Below are 16,064 nucleotides of genomic sequence, written 5' to 3' on the forward strand. Positions count from 1 at the left end.
GGATATCAGCCACAACAACAATTCAGCGAGACTTCCCCAGGCCGCTGATCAACCCATAACGATCATTATGACTCAATGAAGCGAGCCACGGCTCTCTCAGCGCTGTGGCTGAGGCCATGATTTTCGTATGCCCCCGCTTGGCGCCTCCTATTGAGGGCACTAGCCAGCCCTGTGCTGAGCAGGAGTGGGTCGAAGTACGTACGCTTTTTCATCCACTTGTGGCAACCAAGCTCACCGTGACCATAGGGCTTTGTAGTGAACATTTGTCCAGACTTCACAAAACCTCGAATGTGTCTTGCGTGACTCGCATCGTAATGCAGTGAACGCGTACGGCCATGTCATCAAAGTTTCATGATGCCCATCATCTCTGGATCGGGATCTTCCCCATTGCCCCCTTACGGGGCGACGACGAGATCTGAGCCATGCTGCTCCTGGCTTAACCCATGGTACTATAGCATCGCAGGCGAATAGGGCGATGTATTGAAGGTTCACTAGCGTCATAGTCCGATTAGCTCGGCGATAAATCCACATCGGCCACAGGCAACATCGTTTCCTTCGAAGGCTATGTCGTCAGATGCAATATCCGAACTGGGGAAAAGACCCCTCCATGAGCGTCATTTGCTTCCAAAATTATCTCTTATTCCTCTTCGCTGGATCGCAGACCCTATGTGGTCTCCACATCCCTAATGGCGCCTCCCAGGGGGCCACGAGTATAAGATCCCCCACGATCTCTCGCAGACCCTCACTCATTCTTAACAACATCTACAAGCCACGCACTTTCATCAAACAAACACCTCAAACCTTTCTTCCTACAAACAATCAACATGGGTCTTTTCCACCACCACCACGAGAACCAGCACGGCCCTGGCGGCCATGAAGGCCCCCACGGCGGTCCTCAGGGCGGTCCTGGAGGTCCTGGCGGCCCTCACGGCGGTGGCCCTGGTGGTCCTCATGGCGGTCCCGGCGGTCCCGGCGGCCCTGGAGGATTCGGTGGTCCTCATGAAGGTCCTGGTGGCCACGGAGGCCCTCACGGCGGCGGCCACGGCGGCCCTGGTGGTCCCCACGGCGGTCCTGGCGGCCCCGGTGGTCCCGGTGGCCCTCACGGAGGTCCCGGCCGTTTCTAAAGCCCTGACGGACTACAACTCGAGGTACGCGATGATGCTCTATGATCTCCTTTTGAAAGGATTCAACTGACTGTTATCGATTAGTTCCGCAGATGATCGATCGTGCAACCATTCGAGCGAAGTGATATATTGCATTAAGTCATGTTGGATATGATTGAAGTTTTTGTGTATATACCATGGTCGTGATATCATAATGATACGTACTCATTGAGAAATGAGAAATTCTGGTGCGGTTATGGACGTAAATGAGGGGGGAGATGTCGTATGCATGTAGCATTGAGACCTGCGACACATGCTGGTATATATCACTTATCGTCACGGGAATACAGATGGCATGTTCAGGGATGCAAGAGCATGCATTATGGTTAAGAAGAACCAATGACCGCTATTATTGTTTGTCCTATTTCACATGCAGCAAATAAATATTACCACAACAAGTAAATAGTGCCTCTATCTTTCTAGCAGAGTTTATATACTACGTATGGCCAAGGAACATTCTGAAAGATGTCAATGATCTATCCTACACTACTCAACACCATCTCCTCATAATCCAACACATGCAACCCCCCCTCAATCCTCCTCACCTTCCTAAGATCCAACTTCGGCTTCATTACATCGTTAACATTGGACACCACCACCCTTCCCCCATCCAGCAAAGTCCCCAAATTAAACATAGTACTATAAACCAACCCCTGGAAACTCGCCCCCTCGAACGTCTTCTGCTCCCTCGGTCCATCATACTTATACTGGATATCCGACCCCTTCGAGGGTAGGCCCGCGCCCTTCCAGTTACCGAAAAGCGAAGGATGTGACGAAATACACCTCAAGTATCCGGTCTCGCATAATCTCCCCAACATGACATCGTACACGACACTCTGACCAGGCGGCATGCTCTCATCATCGGGTAAAACAGACAACGCTGCAAGTATCTTCTGTGCTGCGTTAAATGATACCGCATATGCGCTGGAGCAGACTGCCAAGGAGGTTTTGCAGATAATGCGGTTGTGTTTGATGTTGTCGACAAGTTCGTGGACGGCTGGGCCGGCCCAGTATTGTGGGAGGCCGTAGACGGGGATAGATGTTGGGTCATTCTTTAGTATGTAGAAAGGGGTTTTCTTTTGGCATTTTGTTCCGCAGTGGCCGAGCCAGAGGATGTCCCAGTCGTCCCCGTAGGGCGTGGTCTTGGGATGGTGTTCGGCTTGGAGGGCTAGGGTTCCGAGCGCAAATTCTTGGAGTTGGTTCTTGAGAGTCACGTCCCAGTCGACATCGTCTTCGAGTATTAGGGCACTAGTTATGCGCTCTGAGACGATGCTAATTGAAGTCAGTTTTGTGTCTGACTTTTGGTGGAGATGTGATTACCGTTGCATCGCGTTCAGGTGGGCTCGCCAGCTGCCGATTTCACCGGCTAGCATGCGAGGTCTATCGGGTTCGTCGTACCGCTGGAGAGAGCCTTAGTAGATAATATGAGACACAGTGGCCAAATGAATCTTACTGGAGGATAGGCCTTCGGGCTCATATCTTCAGAGGATACGCCATCAATCCAGTCCACGCGGAACTGCGTGACTGATGAGCCTAGTGTGATTGCATCCCGTTTATCGGGTCGACTGGGGAGGTTGATACAGAAAATCCTTTCGAACTACGTCTCGATTAGAACTCGGATATACTGTATTGTCTGGGATGAGAGCTCACCCCTAATGTTTCATTTGTGATTGTTGCCAAATTTAATCCGTCTGCTGAACGCAGCCCCTGCAACCCAGCATACCGTTCACCAGAACTTATCAATAATGTACCCCACAACACGAGGATAAACACAAGCGATAACCCCGCATAGAGCAATTTCCTTTGCCGATTCCTTTTGAATACTTGGATTGAAGGAGAGCTGGGCAGGTTCAATTTCAGCGCGCCCATGGTGAGCCGTCTAAGGACATGGCCGGAAGAGAGGGAGGAAGAGGAAGAAGGCGACCCCCAAAATCAATGATTCCGACCGAGGAGTTCCTTTCATACTTTTATCGCTAAACTGTGAAGCCTGCAAGCTGGTGGGGATGAACTGATAGCCGGAAGCCTATCGTGATGGACTTGCATGACCGGCGCTTAATGGGGCGATTTCATTCGCCGAAACCCACCGCTAAGCATACATTACGCACCCCAAGCATCGAATGATCACATCCAAATGTTCCAAGCGGGGAATCATGCTGACACCATTGTGAACCATTGAAGGAAATGGCGGGCAAAGAAAGAGGAGAACCAGAGGCCTCAGCCTCGCATGCTTTTTCACATGTCCCAGACTATTTCCTCTACAGGCATGGCAACAGCCTGTGTGATTGTTGGTATTGGATCCCCCTAAATAACTTCATTGCGCAAATTGCTAAGTATTACCATTTGGAAACAATTTTATTGAGACTTGGGTGTTCATATCTTGCCCTAGGACAATCATGAAGCCTGTCACGTGCCAGACCATTGTGCGTCCGGCCACAGCGTCACGTGGCATATCGCGCACCTCGCTGGTCCAAGCTTCATGCTCGGTTCCACCTCGAAGACCCTTAATCTTTTTCTCATATTCATGAAAACATCAATGAGCTCATGTCCTCGGGTCAGGCAGGGATACTCCGGGTTGCGCCGGTGCAGAGGCGACGAGGCCGTCCAAACCGGGCGTGCGATGTTTGCCATGTTAGGAAGGTGAGAACACCCACCCTGGACCTAGACACATACAATCTAACCACAGAACTATTTTAGATCGCCTGTGATCGGGCAACACCAAAGTGTGACTGGTGCGCCTGTCATGATCTACAATGTACCTTTTCCAGATCTAGCCCCGGGGGCTCTTCAAGGTGGGCAATATTAGCGCCCAAGTCGAATTAGACTAACCCTGTTGTCTTCGCCAGTATAAAGCAACAAAGTAGCAGACTTAAGTGTATGTATTGCCCTTAATAAACCACTTCTTTACTTGCTGAGTAATTTCATCTAAATGAGGCCTCGCAAGCGCAAATCCTACAATCACGGCGTGGACTCCGGCCGTTGGCTACAATGACCCGTTTGCGGGCCGCCACTGGGGGAATGTATGCACGTTCGATGGCACGCCCATCTTCTCGGCAAGCGGCTTGCAATGGATAACCGCATGTACTGGGAGAGAGCTTACAGTCGCTCATTATCCAATCTCCGAGGCTCCCAGGTGGCTAGACTCTGCTGATCCACCGTCTCCACTGCCTGACCAGAACCACTTATACGTAGAGATCCAGAAGTATCAAGCTTCTGAATTCAGCCTTTTCTTCCCCATCCTTGACCCCTCGCTGGTAACTCACACTATTCAAGCAGCATATTATGGACAGATATCAACAGGATCGCCTTGTTTGAGCTGCGCCAGGGCCGCGATATTTGCTTTTCACTCGCTTGCGTTATCTGTGGTGCATGGGGACGAGGACGGTGCGCTGGAGTCAAGCGTTAGATATGCTCGTGAGGCATATCGCCTTGTGCCAGAAATTATCAAGGGAGCTGCAACACTGGATGGGCTGCAGGCTGTTCTCATGCTTGTGAGTCGACCTTTCTAACATAATGTCCAACGGAGATTAACTCCAAACCCCCAGTCTTTGTGTTGCCAGGGGCTTGCAGCAGACTTTTCAACCATCGATCACCTACTGACAACGGTGGCCCGGTTAATATACCAACTAAGGCTGAATTTATCTCCTGATCATGCGGGAGCTACCCCTCTAGCCGTCAATATCCACGCACGACGTTTATTCCGCATAGCCTACGTTTGTGACAAAGGCTTGACCCTGCTAACTGGCCTTCCCCCACGACTCGAAGACTCTATATGTGATCCAGCGCCTTCCCTCTTCGAAAACTCCAATGACCCTGCAAGCACCACAAATGCTTACCTTGACGCATACGTCTGCCTGGCGCGCATCCAGTCTTGCATTTACCGCGGGCTATACTCCCTTGAGGCCCTAATACAGATCTCTTCCGAACAATCCGGAACCTAGATCAGGACTTGGAGAAGTGGAAGGATAGCTTACCGCTACCAAATCGACCCACGCTGATACCCGCTGAACATGACCTGGTGCTTCAAAACACCGATATGCGGTTCTCGGTCTTTCATTTGCAATACCACCATTGCTTGCTTATGATTCACCAAGCCAGCAGCAGGTGCGCCTCGTGGATCGGGAATCAAGATACTCAAAATACTTCTTCGAGCCTTGCGATCTCCGTGACCGCGAGTCGAGCCTTTCTCCGGACATTTGTCTTCCACCGTGTGGAGCTGGGTCCGCAGAACCTTCTGTGTGTTTTCCCCTGTCATTTAGTCTCCCGCCTTTGGCCGAATGTCCCACGCCAATTGGTATGCTAACATCCAATACCAGTTTCTGTCTAACCTACTTCATCCAAACCGCCATAAATCTATTTTGCAATGTCCTCTCACACCCCCTTCATCCCGAAACCAATGAAGACATGAACCTCATGGGTCTAATTTCGGATCTCATTGCTGCTAAGAAGAGAGCAAGGGACCCTGTATGCTACGTTGGGAAGATCACCTTTGCGCAGGAGTTTATCCTTGAGCTGAAGCGGCTTGCTCGGTGTGCTGTCGATAGGGCAACTGCAGCTCGACAAGCAAGTATGACTAGGAACTACGCTTATTATTACTCATCTACATTTCTATGATATATCAGGTGTGGCTTATGTTCATGAGCTACACCCTGCCATGATTCCCGTGATGGAAAGAGGTTCTTGACTGATGTATAGTGTGAAAATGTATAAGAATCCACACCGTCCATCACAGACAAAACTATAACAAGACTTGTTGAGCTGGCCGCCCGACAGGCAATGATGGATTTCCAGGGGATACGGTGCCGATGAGCGCTGGAGAATATCCTGGACTCCTGTAGATTCAAGAAATTATATAATGTGCTGTGCAAAACTCCTGCTTAGTTCCATAAACTTGGAGTTATGATGCAAATATTAGCACTCGTGAAGCAGAGCGAGACTTCCATCACCACATTTTATATAGTACAGCTATGACCAGTCCTTTGCAAGTTCCTCATCTATCATCTACCAGCTATTCATGACATCATATCTCGTCCAGGTATACCAGGCGCGGTAAAGCTCCGTATCAAGGCTGCTATTACCTTTATATTGCCAGAACCCTCGGGGCAAGAAATAATATGCACAAGCCCCAAATCGACACCGAAAATCCCAGCACCGGGACGTTTAACTGGGCGCAACCCGGCCTCGACGCTCCAGCCCACTGAATCGAAGCAGTCGCAGGCGCAACACCCGCCGTTGTAGTAGATCCGGACCCGGAGCCAGAGGCATCAGCAGAAGCCGGCAGACTCGACACCTTTCCCCCCTGCATCACAATACTCTCAAAGTCGCCACTCTTGTCACTATACGTATAGCTCTCCGCCGGATAATAATTAACGATATCCACACTTCTCACAACCATAGTAAACGGCGCCTGAGAGTAATCAGTCTCCCCACCCGCCCAATCAATCGTCCCCTGGTTATTATCCGGATCGCCACCAGCCCAGATCCCAATTCTGACCTGCATGGGTGTCTGCGGGTAGCGGGTTCCGTTCGCGGCGTCGGAGTAGGAAAGTGTGCGCGTGGCCGTGCCGTCGATGCTCCACGTCAGGGCCGCAGGGGTCCAAGTTAGGGTGTAGTTGTGAAAGGTAGATTGAGGGTCGTCGATGGGCTCCCAGGTCCAGCGGTTGGAGGTGGAGGAGTCGCCTTTGCCGAAGTAGTCGGTTTGGAGTTTGGTTGTGTAGCTTCCTAGGACTTCCTGATTCGCAGGAGAAGGTATTCATTTAGCTGAGGGTGTCCTGGGTACAATGTGTGGTGGTGGTGGTGTTTACCCAGTCGACTTCGTCGAGATCATCTGACTCTAGAACGATACTGCTGATTATGCCCGTGCCGGCGGAAGCTTTCATAACGATGCTGATCTCACCGAAGAAGATGTAATATGGCGTTTCGATTTTGGGTGCATCACCCTGCTTGTTGATTGTGAGTTCGACGCCCTCGGAGCTGATAGTTGGGTTGCCTGAGAGAGTCGTCCATTCTGCGAGTGTTGATGAGCTCTCGACGAAGTTGTAGTGTAGTGTGCTTTGCGTTGAGCCTGTGTCGGACGAGCAGGTCTTTTCTAGAGGGTTGCAGTTGGTGTAGGTCTGTGCAAGGGTATAGGGGAGTGTGGAAAGAAGCGTAGTGGTATATTTCAGTAATGGTGACATTTTAGGAAGCGGTGAGCCCCTATTGAAATTGATCTTTGAGGGACTAGTATCGATACTTTGTAAGTTTCTTGTTGAATTCCTGACGAAGAGGAAGTTATATGTTGTGCTATACTCATGGCCGATTGTAAAATATATATTCCCCAGTAACATGGTGCTTTAGTACTCCGTATAATCTCGCCAAATTGATGCAACAACACCACAGCTTCAATGTCCTGCTCCCAGCCTCCCAATAAATCTCATTCAATCATGATTCTCGAGATGCAGCTTGTGGGTTGCTTTTAGTGCTTTCAGATCCAAGTGTAGTCAGGTCATTGTGGTGGACACTATGAAGCACAAAACGGGCTAGATTATCCCGCTTTGTCATGGCGTTGTGGGGATTGATTTAAATTTGGCGAATAACAGCCCGAGAAAAATATTAATTTCCGATTAGTCAGAATGTTATATGTTCCTAAAATCCAGTCGTAAAGTCCTTAAGAACTTAAAGTGAGCGAACCACGAATGGAGTTAATGAAGCCAAACATAAGACAGCGATCCAATGCAAAAGCGGCCGCTCCAGCCCATGTTAGCATGTAACTTGAACACTGGTCTACTGAAGATCACCTCAACCTCGGCCCAATAACCAACCCACCTCTATAACCATTTTGCCCCACATAAATCATTTTTGGGAAACGACTTTCACAACAACAGGTGCTGTGGTCTAGTGGTATGACGTCACGTTGTGGCCGTGCCAGCCCCGGTTCGATTCCGGGCAGCGCCAATACGAATAACTTTTTTTTGGCGAGTGTTGTCTATTCCTAGCTAAATTTGAAGAGATGTCTTGTAATAGGAGCCCCCATCTATATCTATACAGAGTATAGGTTCAAATTTTGCCGCTGCCACAAGTTCTTGTAGCGGAGAAGACAAACTTCAAGAAAGAGAAAATGGAAAAGCCAATATAAATTCATGATATCTCGAATGACGGTTTTTATTCATACCTTTGTCTACTGCTTTCTAGATATTGAATTTCATGCTGAATATCTACAGATATTTTTGGGATACTATTCTGCAGTCCAGGGTAACTACCCGGGGAATGAATAATGTCCAATTCTTTACCTGTTATGCTGCACGTTGAGCAGCAGCTGTCCCTTATATCGGTCATCTACTCTTCCCAAGTATCTGATATGTGACCGTCGTACATGACGAATGCATGTGCATTCGATTGCAGTCTATATGAAAGTAACAGCTATGACTCACTAACCAAAACAGCCTCTGGTCCTGTGAAACCCTTCAGTATAGTTCCAGCCCAATCAGTTCCCTCGCCCGCTTCGAAAGCACCGGGCTTTGTAACGGCCTCTTGATGGTCGCTTCGTAGGTAGGATGATCTGCCGGTGGCAGGTACTCCCTGACTCGAAAATCGGCCGGATCATGTGTTGTATTCTGCCTCGCTTCGAAGGCCTGCAGGCGCACCTTTTTCGCCTCCTCTGAGATGGCGGCGGCTGGCTTGTAGCAGACATCTTAGTTTAGATAGTTAGTATTTTTATACTATAATGAGATGAAGAGTTGGGCATACAGGCAGCGAAGCGGTCATTGACAGAACAAGGAGCAGCGCCGTAATGGATCGTGCGCTAGTGAGCTGTTAGCCAACTACAAACTCAAAATATATTAGAGACAGCAGCACGCACCGAGTCCCAGAGTAGCAGATCGCCAGGCTCTACGCACACCTTGGTCCATTTGCATCCCCTAGCCTCAAGCCACTGGCACATCTCCTCGTCAACACTCTGGTATGCCCACGTGCTCCACCCTTTTTCACCCTTCTTGTGGTCAAAGTGTCGCCACAGCTCAGTGTAGCAAGAGCTTGACCCTTCAAACACCATCAGCCCGCCATCGTCGGGCCCATTGGGGAGCAGATTCACAATTCCCTGGACGGTGTCAAACTTGTTGTTGAAGGGGGACTGGTCAACATGCGCCCACGGCGCGAAAACAGGATCTGTCTTGGGGCGTTCCCTTTGGGGTAAGGAAAGGTTCACACCGTCTGAGCAGTTAGTACTAAGTATCTTCAGAAAAGAAGGGAGGTCTTACCAAACGAGACTAGTAGCTCGCGGGTGCCCCAGATCTGCTCCCACTTCTCCACAAGCCCCGGCTCTGACTTCAAATCCCACACGAACTGCTCGTGGCCGACGCCGTACCTATGCTTGCGGCAGTGTTACTGCTGCCGCTGCCTATTACAGTGCACGATAGCAAATAATGGGGACAAACCTGCTGTAAAGCCCCCCGTGAGTGTGCCAGGGAAGGTTCGCTGCCTTGCGGGTCGACGGGTCCTTGCGGTCGAACCCCAGGTTCCAGCTTTCAAGCCATTCGTAGGCCTTGTCGGCGTAGGCTAGTGCTCGGTCCCTTGGTAGGGCACCGCGGACAACCGTCCAACCCTTTGTGTGCAGCTCGACCAGCCAATCGGGATGCTGTAGCAAGCGTGGTGAGCTGAATGCATGGATATAAGCACGGATAGCGGGGTCGTAACAGACCTTTTCGGCATCCCCGTCAACAGCCGCGAGCCGGACGGTAGGGCGAATCTTAGTCTGCGTGCTGACGGTAGTTTCGATGGAAGTAGGCATGACTTATATTAGAAGTGGCTGATGGAAATTAAGTCTTGATTGTTGGGGATATGGATACGCATGGGGAGGTGAGGTGGGGTAAGGTGAGCACTGAGCTAGTGTACTGGCGTGATCGAAGCTCGATTATGGCGGGCCAGTCACGCCATATTATCTTATCTACTTAGCCTCAACTCTAGATACAACCAGAAAATTTCTCATTGGATGTCATATCATGACCTTTAATCTTTCTACTGTATCCCCACATTCGAAAACCCAAGACGGCTGAAGAAATGTTATGAAAAAAGCATTGAATCGTACAGCTCTGTTGCAGCTTTCGCAGCCCTCTATATGCTTCGTCTGACATATCTGAGAGACAGTAAGAATGCGGTCAGCAACCGGGCCATATTACTTGACAATGTTAGGACTGACAGAAGACTTTAACAGATGGATTAACCAGTCGTGTGGCAACCTATGCGCATAATGACCGACTTATTAGATAGTATTTTGTGTGGTGACGCAATTTACAGGCTTTTCAGTATATTTGAATGCTCTGCGAGACCTAATTAGAAGCCATAGTCTCTAGATTCTGGTCGAAGGCAGAGGTGGGATGAAGCTCGGTTTTATATCCCTTGCCAGTTTCTCACGAGCGAAAGATGTCTTTAAAGTCCATACTCTCGGTTTGAATACAATACGAGACACCCTAAGCATTCCCCAGGCATCAAACAAGGTGGATGAGATTTTCTCCTTTCGCTTCACTCTAGCAGTCATGTCCTATATCAGTTCAACCGTACATAGACATCAAAATCCCACATATATCCGACGGGGTTTATGTAAAGCCATCCAGCTAACCACTAGCTTTCCTGCCAACCACCGTAAGCCGAGTAAAGGCCCAGTACGCTCCTCCATGTGTTTCCTCCACAGCCTCGGGTATAAGCCGCGAAAATTTCTCACTTAGAGCCGAATTCTGTGTTGTGCGGGCGAGCATTTCAGGAACAATGAGATTGCATTCATGCTTTGCTACGGCCATATACGGTGGGGCATCTTTGAGGTCGCTTTGCACCTCTTCCAGCTTTGCCTGCTGAAAGAAATAAGGAATCTCGGGAACCCAATGAGGAGTGGTACGATCATCCGCCCCCCTGCCTAAGCGCATGAGTTCCTTAAGGGCGTCATCTTTGCAGCCTGGGCTGGTTTTCTCGATCCGATACGAAAGGGCATCTATTTCGGCCCATTGAAGGTAGCCACCAGGCTCTGTGCGATGATTAGTATACAATAGAACGTTGGGGATGGGGCCCAAGAATTAATATTTGGTGCATACTCAATAGCTGTAAAACGTTTCTGATGACCCTCTCAGCCTCCAAGTCCCTTATTACAAAGGAAAAGTTGCGAACGTGAACAATATCGTAGACACCACGGAGGTGATTAGGCGTTTCGGATAGTATGTCGTATGAGTGTAGAGTCATATTTGAAGGAAGGCATTCTTTTGGGGGGAGAGCGCTGAAAGATATATCAAGGCCATTCAGGGATACGGTGCTCGGAAGTCGACGAGATAGATCTGTCAACCAGATTCTGGTTGGAGCGTTAGCAGTAAGCTAGTTATCTTGTCTTTCTGCATGTTTTACCACCTACCCAGTGCCAGTGCCAACGTCGGCAATTCTCAAGTTTGGGTTGCTTGTAGGGATGGAAGGGTGGATATGGTAGCCGAACAGTTCGGTCCATAGATAATGTTGGAGGTTGATGCTGCGATTTCAGTTAGCAAATTGTACATCGAATATATTGAGCAAAACGTCCCGGTTGTCATCATGGAAATCACGAGTGAAAACGTATTCGGGCTTAGTCATGATGTAATTGAGAATCGATCTAGTATTAAAGCTTTTGGATGTCTATTAGTTTGTCCCCGGAAAGCATTAGGGCTTTTATGTGCTACAAATTGAGTATCGCAGACGTATGCTTTCATTGATGAAGATGAGACACTCTATATAGAGGAAACAGCGTAGATGATACGTCATTGTTTAAATTAGTTGAATCATTACCGTAGAAATAATGAGGAATATAGCGATGAAGGATACCATGATAAATTATTGTCCTTGAAGCTGAATCACAAAACTGGGCGACCGTCGAACTGCCATCAAGTCAATTAGCTGCAAGACAAGGAATCAATAAACTATGTCATCCTACACCCAAACAAAGGGCATAGGGCTGAGCTGGCGTAACTAGGTGCAATATTGACTAGCAAAGCTGTCAGAAGCACGGCGCGCTTTCCTTAGAGCAGGGGGTGAGACAACCAGGAAATGATAAGGTTCGGGTATGATCCGGTGGCTTGGAGTTCAGGTATGCGAACCCTGATGGAGATATATGGATACGACGTGGTAGGCTGTCGGAACCATGGTTGACGCGGAGAGAAAGAAACAGGAATAAGGAAGTTCAGGGGAAATTGAGGAGCAGGGTTAAAAGCAGAGATTACGCGCACCAGGACGAGTGGTAATTCAACAGTCGACGAGTAATCAATTACCCGTACCTGGAGATGATGTATATCTGAGGTCTAATTTATCTTTAACAACCATCCTAGAAATGTATACAGGCTTTGGTCTATCGTATAAAACTTTTTATGAAACGACCTTTGATCTCTGAATAAACAGATTCATTGGAGAAGTATCTTATCAAGATGATCGGAGCCGATCAAGTGGGCCTAGTCCTGCAATTAGCACATACTCTGTAAGGTAGGCTATGATGTGGACTCCACATCCCAAATTGCATCAAGCAAGTCAGTTCATGTCTAGCAATACATCATTCGTGGCGATCTCTCCGAGAAACTGCATCAGGAGCAGAATTGTGACGAATCGACGGTTTTAGACCTAATGGGCAAGCCTTTTTTACAGCAGCGCCAATGCCTATACCGAACAGTCGCCATCTGTTAGAAAGATTCATGATCGGGTGATGAATACGTTTGTCATGTCTCTAGAGATTGTACGTCGTAGTTGGTGTAGCTAACGAAACTATTTAGAGGCTACACTTGTGGACGATTGCTTGACAATATCTGCCTTACATTTATTGTCTCAGCTTCTTTCACTGCTGGAAGGACGATCAGACTTAGTCGCTATCCCTTTCACGACAGAGTTGCGGTGAGTAGGGCCGTTTGTCAACATGACTGATGCAAGCCATGACCACACAGCCTCACTAATTTCAAACTAACGATAACGAGGCTCGGGTGAAGGCAGAGCATGGCCGCAAAAGCTAATCCCGGCGAGTGACAAATGTTAACGCAGGAGGCTTCCACTTCCCACAATGGTGTACGTTAGCGGCAACGGCCTTAATATACCGACCCCATGGCTCTATGACGTGCAGAGTCCTTAGTGGCCCACGTGAGTAGCTCAACAAATTCTACGTAGCAAACTTTTGCGAATAAACTGCTGGATCATACCACGTGTGAAAATTTGACCCTGGAGTTCGAAAGCCGGAATAAGGGATCGACAACAACGTCTCGGGAAGGCGATAGAACAGCCTCGGCACGGCAGCGAGTGGATCCGTGGCGCCATAAAAGCCCTTCTCGAATTCTTCTCTTCTCGGCCCGTTGTCGGGACCGATTCGAATAGAGTCATGAAAAACCTTATCTCAAACCAAAAGCTACCATTTACTTTGCCAACGGTATCTTGGCACTCAAGGTGAACCAGAGAGATATGATTTAGAGAACGTATAAATGCAAATAACTCTGCGAGGCGCGAGAGGAAAGTCCTTGCGGTCTCGTGTGCGACATGCGGACTTCGTTCGGAAAATCTGCGGTTGGGAGGTGGATCTGGTGGACCAAACTTGCCGTTACGTTCCTTGAATTGCACTCCACAGAAGCCGACGTGAAGTTTTCTTCACTTGTTCCCTGGGTTTCCACAGGATAACGTTACTCAAATGGCAGCAACGCCGTAAGCCGTTTCGGTTTGCTCGGACCAGTCCCTATTAATAATGTATGATCAGGATCGTAGAGACTGGGCGTTTATAAAGACTGGGTAGGCCAATTTTTTCGTAAGGATCCATCCATCTCTCTTTTTTCTAGATACCCTTCACATTATTCAAAATCTTACCAACCATGAGCGTTACGTACGACGTGTTCCGTGGCTCTGCCGAGGGCCGCATTGTCGCTGACAAGGCTTCGTCCACCCTTGGACACAATGAGGTCTTCATTGAGACCACCCACTCTGGTCTTTGCGGCACAGATGAGCACTACCTCAAGACCAACCAGGTGCTCGGTCACGAGGGTATTGGAATCGTCAAGTCTCTTGGCCCCGGTGTTACCTCCGTGAAGGTTGGAGACCGTGTTGGATTCGGATACACCCACAGCATCTGCACTTCCTGTGACAACTGCGCTACTGGTACTTCCCCTACATGTATGACACATGAATCATTATGCAGGCTAACCCATTCGAACTAGGCTGGGATCAGTACTGCGAGAACCAGAAGCAGTACGGTTTCCACGACTTCGACAACGGAACCTTCAGCTACGGTGCCGTCTGGGACGCCAACTGCGTCTACCCCATCCCCGATGGTTATGACTCCGCGTATGCCGCTCCTCTCATGTGCGCCGGTGCTACTGTCTGGACCGTCCTGAGCGAGTATGGCATTCGCTCGACTGACCGCGTCGCCGTCATGGGCATTGGTGGACTTGGTCACGTTGCTATCAAGCTGGCTGCTGCCATGGGCTGCCACGTCGTTGTCCTTTCCAGCTCCGAGACCAAGCGTCAGGAAGCTATGGACTTTGGTGCTTCTGAGTTCCACGTTTTCAAGTCCGGTGATGCCGTTCCTGAGGGCTTCAAGCCCGTCAAGCACCTCTTGCTTTGCGGCAATGCTGGTGTTGATTACCCTTCGTACGTTGGCTTCCACACCCCCGCACCCCCCAATCACTCTTGCCTTTGCATAGTAGCTTGTTCGTGCATATAGCTAACGTGAAAACAGTCTCATTCCCCTGATGGCCACCCACGGTAGCATCTACCCTCTGACTGTGGCTTTCGAGCCTGCTAAGGTGCCCATGCTCGGCCTCGTGTGGAGGGGTGTCCGCATCCAGGGCTCCCTGGTTGCTTCCCGCCAGAGCATCCGCAGCCTTCTCGAGTTCGCTGCCAGGAAGAAGATCTACCCCACTATCATGACCTTCCCCTTGAACAAGGAGGGTATTGAGGAGGCCATGCAGACCCTGCGCGAGGGCAAGATGAGATACCGTGGTGTGCTGGTTCGCCAGTAGACACGATCACGATCTCTTTTCCTTTTTTATTGTTGCAACCTGTAGTATTAGTCACGATGATGATAATGTTGAGATAGAATAAATAGATAGAGTCCTAATCGTATGATGATGCCCGATCAGGAATGCCCGCTACACATCCGGTTCCTCCCACTTAGATGCCTCAGGTTAGCACCAGCTTCGGACAATCACCGAGCCGAAAGACAAACAGTGCAAATGTTGTTGTATCACGTTCCATCGTCTAGCAGCAAGTCACATGACTCGTCATCACTGCCCAAGATTATATATATATAAAGCAGGATAATTCTCACATTCAAGAGTGAATGCCTTTCATGAGTTAGGTCTAGAACGATATATAAAATAATATCCCTATCTCCATTTGCTGTGCCGCTATGTAGTGACATATAAATAGCGATTGTGGGTCAGGGTGGCTGGGAACTACTGTTCACCTGTCACTCTGCCTGCAGTGGCGTAATGGTAGAACGTCACCAGGAAGGCCCTTGTTTGTCAAGAGGAGGTAGGAGGCCCTCTTCTTGGCATTCTAGGGACTACAGGTTCGAATCCCGTTGCGGGCACCTATTCTACCTGGAGACACCCAATGAAGAAAGTCTAGGGAAAGTTGATTCCTCTAGAATCTGGATATTGGACCCAAGGTAGGGTATATCTACCATAGCTGGTGGAAGGGAAACGTAGTCTCACTATAATTTCTTAAGTATGTCCTGTATATCTAGTTAGATCCAGAGCTAGCTTTAGGATCAACCCCTGTATAAGAAATTATGGGAGAGTAATTACGCGGTAAAAAGGAACAAGCATGGGATCTGGATCCTGGAGGCGTCCAGCCCGGGTTGTTAGGTCCCCAGGTCGCCAGGTCGTACGTATTTTTGGTTCTTACCAGTATGGGACCTGGTTATTACTAGTACTGACTATCAGAAAAATTAAACTG

At 49.1% G+C, this 16,064-nt stretch overlaps 7 protein-coding genes and 1 non-coding gene across 8 annotated transcripts; 4 read left to right on the forward strand and 4 right to left on the reverse strand.

Annotated features, from left to right (window-relative positions):
• The first annotated feature begins 762 nt into the window (after nt 1-762).
• BO79DRAFT_290498 (uncharacterized protein) lies at nt 763-1,343 on the forward strand. Its single transcript, XM_025688894.1, has 2 exons — nt 763-1,148; nt 1,209-1,343. Exons 1-2 carry the CDS (start codon nt 874-876, stop codon nt 1,276-1,278), a joined length of 345 nt encoding a protein of 114 aa, XP_025535340.1. The 5' UTR covers nt 763-873; the 3' UTR covers nt 1,279-1,343.
• A 296-nt stretch (nt 1,344-1,639) lies between these two features.
• On the reverse strand, nt 1,640-3,082 carry BO79DRAFT_290499 (LPS glycosyltransferase; the record flags this gene model as incomplete). Its single annotated transcript, XM_025688895.1, has 4 exons — nt 2,814-3,082; nt 2,617-2,760; nt 2,484-2,563; nt 1,640-2,435 (listed from the first exon to the last, which is right to left on the reverse strand). The coding sequence occupies exons 1-4, from the start codon at nt 3,030-3,032 to the stop codon at nt 1,640-1,642; spliced, it is 1,239 nt and encodes a 412-aa protein (XP_025535341.1). The 5' UTR covers nt 3,033-3,082.
• Nucleotides 3,083-3,639: 557 nt separating this feature from the next.
• BO79DRAFT_275580 (fungal specific transcription factor domain-containing protein) lies at nt 3,640-5,844 on the forward strand (the record flags this gene model as incomplete). Its single annotated transcript, XM_025687688.1, has 7 exons — nt 3,640-3,800; nt 3,858-3,952; nt 4,095-4,651; nt 4,721-5,008; nt 5,107-5,396; nt 5,477-5,727; nt 5,783-5,844. 7 exons carry the CDS (start codon nt 3,640-3,642, stop codon nt 5,842-5,844), a joined length of 1,704 nt encoding a protein of 567 aa, XP_025535342.1.
• A 476-nt stretch (nt 5,845-6,320) lies between these two features.
• Nucleotides 6,321-7,336, reverse strand: BO79DRAFT_232405 (glycoside hydrolase family 16 protein; the record flags this gene model as incomplete). Its single annotated transcript, XM_025684231.1, has 3 exons — nt 6,321-6,357; nt 6,410-6,891; nt 6,965-7,336. 3 exons carry the CDS (start codon nt 7,334-7,336, stop codon nt 6,321-6,323), a joined length of 891 nt encoding a protein of 296 aa, XP_025535343.1.
• Nucleotides 7,337-8,022: 686 nt separating this feature from the next.
• On the forward strand, nt 8,023-8,093 carry BO79DRAFT_t236. Its single transcript has one exon. It is a non-coding gene; the product is annotated as a tRNA-His (tRNA).
• A 497-nt stretch (nt 8,094-8,590) lies between these two features.
• BO79DRAFT_181064 (uncharacterized protein) lies at nt 8,591-9,924 on the reverse strand (the record flags this gene model as incomplete). The annotated part of the gene is made up of 6 exons (XM_025680128.1): nt 8,591-8,829; nt 8,886-8,940; nt 8,998-9,347; nt 9,395-9,501; nt 9,572-9,771; nt 9,835-9,924. 6 exons carry the CDS (start codon nt 9,922-9,924, stop codon nt 8,603-8,605), a joined length of 1,029 nt encoding a protein of 342 aa, XP_025535344.1. The 3' UTR covers nt 8,591-8,602.
• An 823-nt stretch (nt 9,925-10,747) lies between these two features.
• On the reverse strand, nt 10,748-11,701 carry BO79DRAFT_259285 (uncharacterized protein; the record flags this gene model as incomplete). Its single annotated transcript, XM_025686357.1, has 4 exons — nt 10,748-11,151; nt 11,219-11,469; nt 11,530-11,640; nt 11,688-11,701. 4 exons carry the CDS (start codon nt 11,699-11,701, stop codon nt 10,748-10,750), a joined length of 780 nt encoding a protein of 259 aa, XP_025535345.1.
• A 2,111-nt stretch (nt 11,702-13,812) lies between these two features.
• BO79DRAFT_275583 (NAD(P)-dependent alcohol dehydrogenase) lies at nt 13,813-15,124 on the forward strand (the record flags this gene model as incomplete). The annotated part of the gene is made up of 3 exons (XM_025687689.1): nt 13,813-14,261; nt 14,321-14,753; nt 14,842-15,124. Exons 1-3 carry the CDS (start codon nt 13,979-13,981, stop codon nt 15,122-15,124), a joined length of 999 nt encoding a protein of 332 aa, XP_025535346.1. The 5' UTR covers nt 13,813-13,978.
• Nucleotides 15,125-16,064: the final 940 nt, after the last annotated feature.

The sequence above is a fragment of the Aspergillus costaricaensis genome, assembly GCF_003184835.1.
Source record: "Aspergillus costaricaensis CBS 115574 unplaced genomic scaffold BO79scaffold_40, whole genome shotgun sequence".
In the NCBI taxonomy this organism is placed as follows: Eukaryota; Fungi; Ascomycota; class Eurotiomycetes; order Eurotiales; family Aspergillaceae; genus Aspergillus; species Aspergillus costaricensis.

Bases quoted from the DNA above. Each gene is read 5' to 3' on its own strand.
- BO79DRAFT_290498 (XM_025688894.1), top strand. From the start codon at position 874: ATGAAGGCCCCCACGGCGGTCCTCAGGGCGGTCCTGGAGGTCCTGGCG. The intron at 1,149-1,208 runs GTACGCGATGAT...GTTATCGATTAG, and splicing joins CTGACGGACTACAACTCGAG to TTCCGCAGATGATCGATCGT.